Source organism: Amphiprion ocellaris, chromosome 13 (assembly GCF_022539595.1).
Source record: "Amphiprion ocellaris isolate individual 3 ecotype Okinawa chromosome 13, ASM2253959v1, whole genome shotgun sequence".
NCBI lineage: Eukaryota > Metazoa > Chordata > Actinopteri > Pomacentridae > Amphiprion > Amphiprion ocellaris.
This window is the reverse complement of record NC_072778.1, coordinates 8,822,758-8,837,616: the sequence shown is the minus strand read 5'-3', so window position 1 is coordinate 8,837,616 and position 14,859 is coordinate 8,822,758. Positions and strand designations below refer to the sequence as shown.

At 39.6% G+C, this 14,859-nt stretch overlaps 1 protein-coding gene across 1 annotated transcript in view; it reads right to left on the bottom strand.

The window, feature by feature from the left end:
* The window catches only part of pdgfc (platelet derived growth factor c), a 48,197-nt gene that overhangs the window by 15,254 nt on the left and 18,084 nt on the right, over positions 1–14,859 (bottom strand). Inside the window, exon 2 of the mRNA XM_023279879.3 lies at positions 1,062–1,254. Within this exon, the coding sequence (XP_023135647.1) occupies positions 1,062–1,254 (193 nt within the window). The remainder of the gene's footprint in view (positions 1–1,061; positions 1,255–14,859) is intronic.

The following is a 14,859-nucleotide window of genomic DNA, read 5'->3' as shown; positions in this document are numbered from 1 at the left end:
TTATAGCCACATGTGAGTTTAATTTCCTAACAGGTTCTGTTACAATCTCAGAAGATGAATGCTAATCAGGTGACACCATATCATATGTCTACAGCTCTGTAGAGAAGTGCAGTTGTCATTCACCCTTTCATCCATTAGGGGGCTCTCCAGGAATGACTAGTGAGGTTACCCTCCCCCAGCTTTTCTCCACCTTTCCCTGATTGGGCTCCAATATGTTAACCACTCAGCTGTGATATATTGACAGCTAGGTACTGAGCATAATGTTCGGAGGATAAATTGATTGTTGGGGCTCGGGATTGGTTAAACTGAATGGCAAACTCTGGCACTAATTGAAATTGGGCTCCTCTATAAAGGAGAGCTGTACTGTATGTGGGTGTGTGTGTGTTTGTGTTTATGTGACGCCATTGAGTGGGTGTGGCGCGTGTCTTTCAAACTGTTCCATAAGCAGCTAAAAATATCGACTAGGTCTAGTAAAATATGCCGGCCTGAATCACGTCATCATGGTGTCCTGGGCGAAACAAATCACGCTGCTGCTGGGTTTTCAATATTCACGAGCTGCCACAGCAGACCAAAGGCAATTTCACAAATGGCCACACTCTGACTTTAAATCTTTAAAGATGGATGACAACACAGACAGGACACGTCTTTACCTCAGACCAACATGTATCCGGCACGCCAACTGGGAAACCCATCGTTTGGTGAGAGTTGGTCAAGCAAGCAGAGGAAAATCCTTTTGAAAGACAGTCCAGACTTCTACTACTACTAAATGCTGTGGAAGGTTTTCATGAAGTGTAATAGATGATATTTTCTTTGAGGCAAGTAAAGCAACTTTTCCTCATGTTCAAAGGTGCAATTTATATAGAGTAGCACCGAGAAGAGTTTTGGAGATTGGTGCATTTGTCAAATCCATAAACGCCATAAACAACAAACAATATGATCGCTGATTTTGTCCACTTCACAGAATAAAGTAAAAATATACTAACAAGTCTTCTTCTCAAGACCAGCATTGATGAAGCATTAATCTTTTACAAAGGGAAAAAAATATGTTCTCCATGTCTTACTTGCATATTCCATCTTCTGGGTCCTCCAGACCAAATCTCTCATCGAAGGTGAGCTGGATCCTCATGTTGCTGGTTGCCACTAGTCTCCACACTAACATGGTATTCCTGGGATAGGTGTGTGGGAAGTCTGGACTGTGGACCATTCCTTCTCCAGACACTGATATGACTTTCTCCTGATGGGAATCTTGCACTCCTAAAACACAAACCAGAATGTTTGGTGTCCTGGTGTCTGTTATGCATAGATTGCAACAGTTTCATCAGTACAGACCAAATCAGGCCCATAATATAAAATAAAACACACATGTATCATTTAACTGACAAGGGCTTGGCTTGGAAAAGACATCCAGGCTGTGGTTTGGAACATAAACATGTCTAGCATTTTGAAAAGGGGTATTAACAGTATGAAATATTGACCAGGTGTCTGATATAAAAGGTGAGGCTTTAAAAAAGGAAGAAAGATTGACACTCCCTCATTACATTATTTGCTCTTTATTCACCAGACAGCTTTGTTGGGCAAAAAGCGCAATATCTACCTACTCAAATATATTACCTTGTTCACTGATTGCATCACAGAAATCACAGTCAAACACAGTCCCTTGAAAGAAAACCCGAACCTTTATCTGACAGTTTTTTAAAATGCTGGATTGGGCCAGTTTGTCAGCAACAATTCAAACAGATTAAAAATAAGATGAAGCACATAAGAATCCCAGAAGAAACTAAAAAAGATTGAAGTTTAGGATTTATAACTATAAACTCGACTATTGCCTTATTATTTACATGTCTTGTTGTCCTGATGCCATGAATCAAAAACAGAGTGGAGAGTACTTGAAAGGAAGCATGGTCTGATGGTTTTCACCAAGCTCCTCTCATAAACCCATTCATGCCCATTGGGACCAGTAGCTGCAGGGTTTTAATCGCACTGACAAAGCTCGTCACCGAATCCCCCAGGGCTCCATCAGACCCTGTCACCTCCAGATGAAAAAGTGCCAGGATGCTTCCACCTGAGCCTCACAATCATTGCAATGACAACACCCTGAAGCCACACTGATTGCAAGGCCATTTGTAATTCACTGGGTTAAAATCGCAGATCAGTGGAAACACACAAGGATGCATATTTTTAATTTTCCTATTTTAACCAGCAAAACCATTTACTGAGGACAATCAATAAATGCATTTCAGAATAACTTGCAATGCCTTGGTATAATTATCACAAACAACTGTATTATTCATCATCCTTGGGACACAATCTGAAATGCTAGATAACTACAGAATAAGACAAGCAGTGAAAAACTGCTAGTCTTGATTCGAAGTGGAAAAAGACTGCCTTTAAGCAGCTTATATTGAAGTATTATTCATGTTTTGCTAGCTGGCCCACTACTAATGAAGTAATCAAAAGTTCTAACTTGTGTTCATGATGAAACTGCATCAGTTTGTAATCTAACTGACCATTCTGTTGCAGCATGTTTGCATGTGAAGCGTACATACCGAGCGTTTAAGGCGGCTTTTGAGTGGGAGGAATGCACTTTTGGTGAAGCTATATTAGCTGTTTTCCCCGTGACCTCCAGTCTTTGAGCTAAGCTTGGCTTAACCTGCCACGAAGCTATGCATTGAATGTAGAGCTGAAATCGATACTGTTCTTCTCGCACGGCTCTCGGTGTGACGGCGAAATGAGGACATTTCACAAAATGTCAAAATGTTGTGGCTATAATTGCGAGAGCAGCTTATCTTCCAGGTTGTCACATAAAAAAATAAAGCTGTGCTCTGAAGCGATGAAAAGTGAAATGAATTGAAATGCAATACAGAGGCCAAGAAAACCCAGCAGATTTTTTTATATGATTTTTTATATGATTCCACATGAGCACTTGTCAACACTGAAATAGAGTTTGTCTCACATAACACAAATTGTCGGTGGAACAATAAACTAAATTCCACGCTGGCACAATATATTACTATTAGTCTCAACCTACTGCGTTGAAACTTCGATGGGTTTCTTTGTCAGACATTATTCTGATATGTTTATTCCATCCCCAGCCTGCCCTCAATTTGTTTAAGTAGTATGAATTTTGTGCACCACTGATGAACACTCAGTATTCATAAACCGATCCAATACGTCTCGCCATCAGATGAACCAGCAGGGGTTTAATGTGCTCAGGAGAAGCAGTGTGCTGCTGGAGGTTTGTTAGTGCATTAAACGGATGAGTAAACATTTCCCCGGTGCAATATGGACAAATTTATGCTTGAAACACATTTTGAACTTAATTACTCTTTATTTTGCCATAAATGTGATTTAAGGATGTGATTCATACCCAGTGGCCTGATTCTTTCTGAGGTTATTGCTTGCAATAGAAAGAAAAACACAGGCAGGTTAATTCTGTGCCATGTGTTCACCCTGCATAACGTCAAATAACAGCTCCACGGCAACTCGGAGTTTCTCAGGATGGTTCCAAGCACAACAAATCTGTCTGAAGGAGTGGTCGCTGAAAATAAGTGAGTGAAAGCAACCTCAGCTGGGTTTGTTTTCAACAAGTGGCTCCAATTCTGATGGTTTGAAGTCAGAAACAATTTGAAGAGAGCTGACAGTTTGCACTCCTATTGCTTTTCTTGTCAAGCTTTCCCCATGACACATATGTGATTTATAATGATAACATTTGCTAATTTCCACTCAAAGTTCTTTTGAAACAACACGTCCTTGCAGTCAGGGGTCAAAAACAGGCTAAAATGTCACCTGTTGCAGGCAGAATTGATGAGCTAATTTACCAGCTAATTCAGCTAAAAATTGCAATGTTATGCTCCAAGCTGCATTTCTCAGGGCATCAGTGTCACCAGTGAATAATCCACTTAGAAGATAACGAAAATAAAGTAACAGCATTGTTCTTATGTTGCAAACACAAGTCCAGATTTCTGTCTCATTCTGACATAACCTTGTTTGGTGGCCAGGCTTTTTGACAAGCAATACAGACAAAAACAGGAGAAAAGGCAACTGGCTCAAGAACTAACCTTTGTGTTTGGCGAACAAAGCCATCGCTCATGTAGAACATAGTTCATTCTACAGACTTAAGGCCTCCACTTCAACACAAGGAGAAATCCAAAGCTTGACAAGCCTGCTGCACCTAGTTACAGCTGCTTAACTGGGATTGGATAATCACTGTTTGGTTGAGGGGGTTTCACAAAAGTTCATCAAGGTTAACAGGTCAGCCAATTATTGTCCGTTTTAAACTTGTTCAGATTTGCTTTTCAGAATTCACCCATCATTTTTATTGACAAATAATATGTCTATTTGGAATGGCATGAGTGCTGTTTATTTTTGGAGATTCTTTCCATTTTGTGTTTGTTTTCAGTTTTTTGGGAGTATAGTATCTAACCTGACTCTGATCCAATGCAAAACATGATTTCTACACTGGAAACCCCAATAATGTTGTCTCTCAAATACAGTAAGCAGAAAAAAATATATACATTTAAAAAAACAATGACATGTCAGACAAAAAAAACCCCAAAACAAAATAAAAAGCGATTACTTCACATCATCACGTTGCAGATTTCACTTTGATGTTTTCATTTGGGTTTGATGCTGAGCCAGGTATGAACAGACTGAATGACGAAGTGCCAGATGCAAAGAAAAACAAAGCCCAGGCATGACTTCTCAATGAAGAGGCTCTTTCATAACTGTGCGAAGAGTTTGGCCCCAAGTACAAACTGTCTCACCAAATGAGAGCCACGTTCTATGGGCAAACCAAATCAGATATTTTATGAAGTGCTGGATTAAAACAAAGCTGCATTCTGTGCTTCAGAACATTTTCGTTAATAATAGCATCACAATATTCAGATAAATCAAATTGTTTGTTCTGCAGTCGGTGTATCTTTGATGTCTTTACTGAAAAAAATGCCTTATTGCTCTTTTAAGCTGTGGTGCGAGTAGTGGCAACACACTAGGTTTGATTGACTGTTTTTATATCCATTTGCTGGCTCAGGAGGAAACAAGCTGATAGCTTTCCTCCTATTAAAGCTTGCCCCTCCATCACAATGACATGTTTTTAATTACATCCCCATTACTGTGGGCCCTAACATACAGGCTCATAAAGTGCACCATGAATAATGTGAAAAAAAACCATGATTCTTTAATATATGATTCCAGGTGCATGCATTATAGTACGCACAACATTACTAGAAGGGATCAAATATGTGCTCGTATCATTCTAAATACAGATGTAATGACATAATTCCTTGGGAAAATCTATTAAATGCTAACTGGAACGCCTCTTTATTAAGGGAAAAAGTGAAAAAAGAAGTTGCTGAAGAGAAAAAAAAAGCTAAAAGAAGAAAAAAAAGGCCTCGTCATGAAAGCATTAGGTCCTGATGAAAAGATATTTCAGAGATCTTCATGGTTGAAATCATACTTAATCCAAAAAGTCTGCTAATATCCTGCTTAATCCTTACACACTCATCACAAGTAATTGCAGTAGGTGGGGGAACAATGTGTTTGCATTCCTCTTTGGTTCAACTCTTTGTGCATGAAGCTCAAGAATGAACTATCCGAGTGTGTCTTCGCTGCGGATCTTTTGTTCACTTGCATCAAAGCAGAAAGTCCTTAAGAGTGAGCTCCTTCAGAGTGCATCAGCTGAAACCAGCATCTGATGAAAGTAGAACCCACAAGGTCAAAAAACACCTCCTTTTTCCTTTTTTTAAAAAAATATAAACAATACTGTCTTTTCATCCTTCTTTCCTTTCAACCTTCCCATTGATACCTTGCCTCTCTGACTTATCCTTGGTGTACTGTAAAATGCACAGACACGCTACCAGTCAGGCCGGGTTCTGGGTGTAACGTTGACTTGAAAATGACCTCACTCTCCGGGTCAACCAATGTCATCTAATGATCAGAAACGCAGTCCCCCAGAGTGAATTACCTCAAACATGACTTTTCCTTGACCCACTTTTTTCCTCTGTGAGGAAAGTAGAGCCGACTATTAAGGGAGGAAGTGACTCTGAATAAATAGGAGCCTATACAGTGCAGCCATTGTGCTTTGTTCACACGTTAGTGGGTGAACCATTCATGCTGTTAAACATTAACCTTTCCCCTGCCAAAACAAAACTGGAATGTGAATGCAGAGAGCTGTGGACATGTGCACACTGTTGCATCCCTGCACAGAAGCATTGAACCGCCGCTGCTGCTTGTAGTAGTGACAATAACAGCAAAAATTAAAACTCAGGATACATCTTAAAATATAAAGACAACTTGAGGATCATGCAGTGCAGCTACTACAAAGCCTGTGTGCACACATACACACCCTGCATGCATACCCAGATGCTTTATTAAATAGCTTTGAGCAAAGATTAACTAATGATAATAGCCTCTTTGTCCAGACTGCTGCATGTTTCTCAGAAAACATTCAGAAGGAGGAATGAAAACCATTTATTCAGGCTTCTTTTAGGCTCACTGAATTCATCTTTCTTCACTTGATATAATTACAGTACCTTATTAAACTGATCCCTGGCTTTGGAGTTTATCTGGTTCATTCTGCATGCAGTATATTAGCAGACGTTTGCTTTCCTCTACCTCAGACCTCAAAAGGCAATAAATATTTCTGGAGGGTTTAGATATGAGGTCTTTAAAAGGGGAAATAGTCACTTTTTACTCCTTTAATTGGTGATTGACCAACAGAATATAATTCCCAAATCGGTTATAATTGGTACGGTGGGTTATATTGCAGCGATATTATTTTTGCACATTATGGTTTAAAGATTGGTCAAGTACTACACTCCCTGCAGCCACATGCATCAAGGATAACTGTTCATGACAGCTATTTCCGGTCCGGTAACCGACAGCCGGGTCACTGTGACACTAAATCCAAATTGTTTTTAATTTCAGGCCTGTTACCTGCCGATCAAAATGAACGAGAGCCCCTGAGCGACAGACGCAGCTTTGCTCAGGTGATGAAACTGTACCCAACAAAGAATTCCCTTCTTTGAGCGCATGTGTTTCAGCCTCCACGCCATCACTCCAGCATCTGTTGCTTATTAAGACGGTGCAGTGGTTACTACAGGTGCAGTAAATTCCTGGCCATGCTTTCAGGATATTTATTGCTTTTGGTTTTACAGTCAGTTTGCCAAAGAGGTGGTTGAAACACGCCATGGGAATCTTTTATACCATTAAAAAATAATTTGGCTGCGTGGGACCCTTCTGTAGCTGCTCAATCTGCCAGGCGTATGCTCCTGTGTGTTGGTCTGAAGAGGAAGTGGAGCAGGTTTGACACCCAAAATCCTGGCAAACATTGAAACGAAGCAGAAAAGGTGAGATGGTCGGTGTTAAAAATAACTCACCAAAATATACGAGTGTCTGGGGAAACATTGTTTTCATTTGTACAAAAAATGTATTAAGATATTCTTTTGGTTTCTTTACAATCATGGGACAATGCAAGCACTTAATGAGATGTTGTGTCATTACTGCACCATAGTTGTATACTGTGTCTGATAATGTGGGTGCAGTTAATGTGCATTATGGATATCCACCACACTTGTATTGATAATATTCCTGTTGCACTGGGAGAAAGACCCAGGTACATACACTACAGGCCACAAGTTTGGGGTCACCCAGGGAATCTCATGTTTTCCATGAAAACTCACACTTTTATTCATGTGCTAACGTAATTGCACAAAGGTTTTCTAATCATCAATGAGCCTTTCAACACTATTAGCTAACACAATGTAGCATTAGAACACAGGAGTGATGGTTGCTGGAAATGTTCCTCTGTACCTCTATGTAGATATTCCATTAAAAATCAGCCGTTTCCAGCTAGAATAGTCATTTACCACATAAACAATGTCTAGATTGCATTTCTGACTAATTTAATGTTGTCTTCATTGAAAAAAAAGGGGTTTTCTTTCAAAAATAAAGACATTTCTAAGTGACCCCAAACTTTTGAACAGTAGTATACACTACAGGACAAAAGTTTGGAAGCAGGATCGAATTTGTACAAAAAAGATCATAGTTTCATTGGTATACTTTGCAACAAAATACATACGATTATTATATAAAGAGTCACTTATCAGAATACACTTTTACTATAATTATCAGATATTTGTATCTGTCCTCTTGTTTCTTTACTGAGCTGCTTCTTTCTAGCCGTTTCTGTGGTAGCTATAGAGATATGGACACAAGTGAGATTCATTGGGATTTTTGTATGCAAACTCTCAAAAGCCAAAGAGCTGAAGTGAATAATGCAAACTGTGATTTGTTTTGTTTTTTGTTTTTACTTTTGCATTGAAACTGTGACTCTTGCAAATCTTCTCAACCCTAAAACTAAACCCTTCTTTTCTTTTGTTAACATTTATTCCACAAATGCCTGCTAACATAAATGTATACCTAAAGGTAAACTGAGGAAAATGGTGCATATCAATGAAAGCAAAGTCTGATTGTGCAGTAAATACATCCCAAAATCCACAGAATTCATACTTCATTTTGAGAAAGATATTGTGAACAGAAACTTGAAACTGCTTCCAAGTGTTTGGCCTGTAGTTTATTTTGACTGACAGCTGAAGTAAAATGAGTAAAGCGGCATAATTTCCACTCATGTCTGGTCCACAGATTAGAGACCATCCCTCGGCACTAATTTCACAGATAATATTGATCAGTGTGTCTACCAACAGCTGCATCACCTGCTAAAGAGTCCTTGAGAAAGACAACAGATGTCCAACGAAAGCAACACACTTTAGTCCACAAATAACAAAATCTAATAATGATAAAAGTATGAGTCATGATTTGTTGGCTTGATTGAAAGTCTCATGATGTCATCCACTGAAATCACTGTTTCAGTGCATTCATAGTTGGGAAATAAATCCATCCATCACTTATAGTCAGCATATTATCTTCTCTGAGCATTTTTAAGTCTGTAAATCTGTGTTTAAATTATATTCTCATGTTTGATGCTATGCCAAATATGTCTTGATATCTACAGTAGCACAGCTTTTCAGACATGCAGACATGCAGTTGAGCCCCCAAACTCTAGAGGGCTCACAAATACTAACTGTACTGTCACTCACAAGTGCAACAAAACCACAAATGCACTGCATCCAAAAATTGGAATCACAGTTCCAGCCCTTGAATGTTAGGATTTACAGCAGTCAACAGTTAGATTCTAGGCAAAATGACCCTTTTTCATGGATATCACCCCAGAAAAGAGAAAAATAGTTTCTATGACAAGAGATACAATCTGTGATATGAGATAAGGGATCAACAACAAATACAATATCTTACACACTAGTCCTGGAGGGCATTAGGGAATGGCAATAAGCATTCTCAGACTTCTGTAGATCCATCAGGAGAAACAGTAGCCAGGCTCTCATAAATGCTGTTTCCTCTTTATGTTTTTACACCGACAGAGAGAGGAAGAGAATTGCAAAACATCACACTAATAGTCCGGTGGTGTAACAGAGTTCAGGTCCGACTCCACACCGCTTCACTTTTCAAAACCTCTTAAACGTCAAGTTCTGTCCTCAAGAGCTGGACAATTATGACCCGTGAAAGCATTTTAAGTGAGGGGGTCAGAGGTCAAAAGAAATGCAATCAGTTCCGGCACTGAAAGGACTGAACCCGTTGGTTTTTGCTGTGCCATAATATAATAATGTGTTATTTTATCGATCGCGTGCAAAGAAAAGCTCAACTTTCATGACGCTCTACCTACAGGGAGGCCAGAGCTGCAGCCCTGGAAGGGGGGCCGCGGGGTTGGTGACCTCTTCAGAAACACTTTGGCAGGGCAGATAATTTCCAACAGAGAGCTCATCTGACCCAACGGTGGTCCTCCCCTCCCCTCCAAGCACAAGGTCAACCTGACCAAGTGGAGGGGAAGGACATCTGTTGACACCTGCTGCAGAGGCAAAGCAAAACATCTGCAGATCATATCAGATAGCCCAACCTGACACCACGAGCCTGCATGTGCATGTGTGCAAGTGTGTTTATATGTCATACTCTAGAGCTTTCCCACACAATGTCCAATTATATGGACTTAAATTAGATTTCTCCAGCCTGAACAGACAATAACAAGCAATTATGCAAAAGCATGTTCACCTTGTGTGATTCATACGGTGTTATGTAACAGGTCCAACAGTTTAGTTCACCTCCGTCAGCCTGAGACTTGTATTATTTTTGATAAATGAAACAAGGTATGTGTTAATTCAGGCTATTTGTGTACTGGTGTGAACTTTATAGCATCAGTGCGAAACTGGGACGCAGTTCTTGTCTTTCTGGAGCAGAAAACACATTAACTTTATATTTATGGGTGAAAATTAAACTATCTTAGATCACAGTTGCCAGATAACAATTAAAATACGAAGCAGCATCCAGCTAATTCTTCCATAAAAATAACCTGTGCCATAAAACAGTACAGCAATAATAATGAAGCCCTCGGGAAGGTGAAGGATTTAACTTCCATAACGGCTATGAAACATATCCTGAAAGCAATGCACAAAGTGTTATCTGAGAAATGATTACGAATTGTGATAAGGTTTACGAAAGCCACAGCTGCAGGCTGTTAATGATAGTGAATGCACAGTGGTGTGCCAGTGCATAGGATGCTTGCACACTACTGGCAGACACACCAAAGCAAAGCTGGAGTCTTTCAGCCCTTCAGGCTTTGGGCCCATCCAGCAGAGGGACTGAAACTCGTCACCCCTACCACAGCCTCTCCTCAGATTACAATGGTTTCTCACCACTCAATGATTTCTCGAAGCCTCTAATTAGTGCCCACACTTGTGTTTGGCATCCAGAAAAAGTGAGATTGAGTGTCACTCTTTTCACTACAGGCGTCTATTTGTGTTGACCCCCTGGAATCCTGCGTCTGAGCCTCCCAGCCTGGATTCAGACATGATATCAGCACCAAATCAGGCATAAGGAGAAGAATAAATCCACCCAACCTCCCTTGGTGTTTCTCCTATTCATTTACAAAATAAATCATACAAACAATTTAATTTAAAATTACATGAAATTATATTTCAATAGATAGATGTTATGTTATCTCTAATTTATGAGGGTGAATTTGTGGTTTAGCATAGCTTCATTTGCAATCTAAATAAAAAAATTAAGAAAAGTTAGCTAAGGTGCGATTACTACCAGAGAATGGAGGAGGGTGTGGCACCAAAAAAAACTACTGAAAGAGTTAAAACACATCACAATACAGCAGACAAAAACTGACAAATGATCTGTAGCACAACAACAACAAAAAAGAGCCAAAGCATCCAATAAAATGCAAATTCCAATCAAGCCCTATTTGTATGTAACCTGAATTTTCCTGTCAGCTGTCAAACATCAAATCAACATCAAAGTCAATTACAGTTAAGTGGATGGACTGACAGTTTAGAACAAAAAAGCAAAGCAAAAATGCTATGAAATGTTTCTCACAAACACTGGGAGACGGACTAACCTCCCCTTCCGGCTGGCAACCAGGCGCTGACAGATGAACCACGTCTTTTTTAAACTTCTCTTCACAGCTGTGGACGGCAGCTCCGGGCTGCTTTGTAGTCACATCTGTGAGCTGGACAGCTGGATATTTGGAGAAAATTACAGTTTGATCTGTGGCAAGCCAGATTGGAAGACAGCTTTGCCGTACCAGATCCAGACACTGCAATTAAGATTGATCAAAGAACCTGTTTTTTTTTTTTTTTTTTTGTTGCAATGAACGTATGAGAGGATTGATAGCTGATCACAATCCACTTTGTAACTCCCTGGCTCCATGACAGAAACATTCTAACATTTTACAACGCACGGCTTAGAGGAGGTCAATAATGTTTTCAGCTAATGATTTTTAAATTGATCTGGGACCACACATGTCTGCTCTGGAATTTCAGAAAAGCTGAGGTTGCAACTTGGAGAGCCGCCAAAGTCTCACACTGAGTTTGTCTTCACACATCTTCCTCTACTAGTCCCATTACTTTAATCTTATCTGAAATCAAGAAGCCTAAGAAACAGAGTCTTCCCAGTGCTCACTGTTCAAAATGTCCTGGCTTTAGATTTACAGCCATGAAGCAAAAGGCATCTAAACATAACAGCTGTCTAGAATTCCAAATAAAATCAGACAATTTAGATTCTGTACATAACCTTTGAACAACCCTTTAAGAAGCTTGAAGCAATGCAAGGAAATCTGGGTAAAGCCTTCAAATGTCTGATGAGATTTTCAGCTCCAGCAGATTGGATTATTAATCCAAAGCATTCTACAATCAGACAAGTGAAAATGCATTTTAATTTTAGCAGTTTAAAAATGAAATTCTCCACTCCGCAGCTCTGCTTCCAGATACAGATCGATTCCTTTAAGCAGGTTGCCCTGGTTCTCTAATTACTGACACCCAACCAAGCCTTCGTAACCTTTTGGTCCAGCTGTCTAGAGAAGAGGGGCTGCAGTCCTTAACCCAGGGTAATGAAAGTATATTCCTTTCAACCTCTATTTACCAAGGGAGGATTTGCTGAGCACAACTGCTCTTTTCCTGCAACATCCTGCTCTCGCTCTCACAGCCACAAGCCAGTTGGTACTCACTGCAGAAAACATGTAAGGTGCTAAAGAATTCTCACAGAATTCACACTGATGACCCCCAGGTCGACAGCTTGCTTTACCAACAATCACCCATCAATGCCATAACCAAAATGCAAGTCCTCCAAACTTGAGGGAACAATGTCTGTGCATACATCTCAGAGAAACAACTTGCCAAGGGGCTGGATTTGCAAAAAACCAAGCAAGTTTGTACGTGGCTCTTCAGAGTTGACATGAGTAGCAATTTGGGGATTAGAAAATGGGAAAATTGATGTTTCTGAAGGGAAACGTCTGCAGGCAAGTGCAGCGACTTAGAGTCTACAGGTTAATTCCCACACTCACAGGCCAGCTCTCTATAGATCCATTCATTCAGGGGTTTCCTAAGGATTTGTATTGCAATCACTATGATCACTATGGTAAGATTGTTCAAAGACATACCCTGGATTGTGGGGTATACAGAATTGGCATTAGTTTGCATTAGTCTGCAAAACAAAATGTTTTGATGAATTGTATTATTCTACTTGCTCCCTCTGCCTCTTTGCTCTTACTGATCTTAGCAGTTTTACCAAGGAGGTCATAAAAATCAGGTTAAATGGCTTTCACTTTGCAGTTTTTTTTTTTTTGTTTTTTTTTACAGTTTGTTGCTTTGTATTGTGGTGATCTGGTTGAAATTAAACTCACAGTCCTCTTCAAACTGCTTTAATAAAAGTACAGTTGGTGTGTAAAAGCTTCAAATGAGATACCATTATAAAGACAGAATTTTACCATTAGCAGCTTCAAGAACAGCTTCATCCCCATTGCCACAACTCTACTAAATGGTTGAGTCATTCTCAGCTAAAATACCACAGATTTTTTTTTAACCTGTCCAATGGCCCAAGAATTTCAGCTGAATATAAACTTAAATGTTAAGAATGCAGAATTTAGGGAGATCTATTGCAGAAATGGAACATAGCATTCATAATTGTGTTTTTATTATTCTATAATCACCTGAAAATACTAATTGACTTGTTAATACTACAACTGTAGAGCTCTTGGGTTAAGTCCACAGTTCAGACTTCTTTTCAAATCAGTGAAACTACCAGCTAATCGGTTAGAGAACCAGGCCACAAGCTTAAATGAGATTGTTTTATTGCAAGACATTTTGCTTTTCTTACTGTTAAAGGCATTAAATGGACTGCTCATGGCAACTTCTACCGGAGCTTTTATGTTAAATTATGCCAAGAGGATGGATTCAGCACTGATTGGTTTGGTAGAAAATGGAAAAGTTCTTCCCCTCCTGATTTAACATGGGCGTGTCAGGGTGAATGAATCAAATTAAAGGAAACGGCAATTGAGTCTGAGAGTCAGACTACTGTCAGCTCGATTGCAAGGTGGAATTTAACTCCTTGATTCGCTCCTTGAAGATTTCCTGCCTCACCGATGGGATCAGTGACCCAGTCGTTGGCTGACTGTGCTGTCTAATTGAGCGCAAATTATCAAGGCAAACAATAATGACTCTTATTTAAAACAATTCCACTCCATATAAACACATCCATTGATTAAATTACCTGCAGCTGTGAGTGCAAAGGGAACGTGATTATGACTCACCCATATTGGTCTTATTTAATCAGTTGCTCTCTACATGTTCATGGAAGTCATCAAACAATTAGTTCTATTGCACTATATTAAATCTCCTTTAGCACCTGATCTGTAAGTAACTCTTGTTCGACCTTCAATCAATTTTGCATCCAACAACACACATACAGTGCTTCATAATGACTAACATCTGCCTGCTGTGATATCACCAAAACTCATCATTTTTATGTGCATGTTTGGGACGTGGTTTGGAAAAAAAAAAAGACAAACAAATGGAAACTCAAAGCACTGAACACCTAATTTGCCTGTTTAACAGTCTACACAGGTCAGTGAGTGTCTGACTGTCCACAGTTTGATGAAAGGCTTCCCAGCAGTCATCTCTGACTCTCTCTGCTGCGCATAAAAAAGACTCTCAATCATGTGTGTCCATTTGCTTCCAAACATAACCTCACTGTTTGATGCAATCCTTATCACAGGAACATAAATACAAAGTGAAAGTACACTGCCAGGTACTAAAATCCTTATTTTATCTTTGGACACAATGAATATTAATGAAGCTGGGTTCAAGGAACAATAGCTGTGTAATTACCTCCTGAGATAAATGGCTACAAAACAGATGCATTTCCCTCCACTGAAAGTGATGTCTGGGTAAATAGTTCTTACTTAAACGCCGTCATTCAACTCCTGAAGTGAGCAAAAAACAAGCTGGGGTC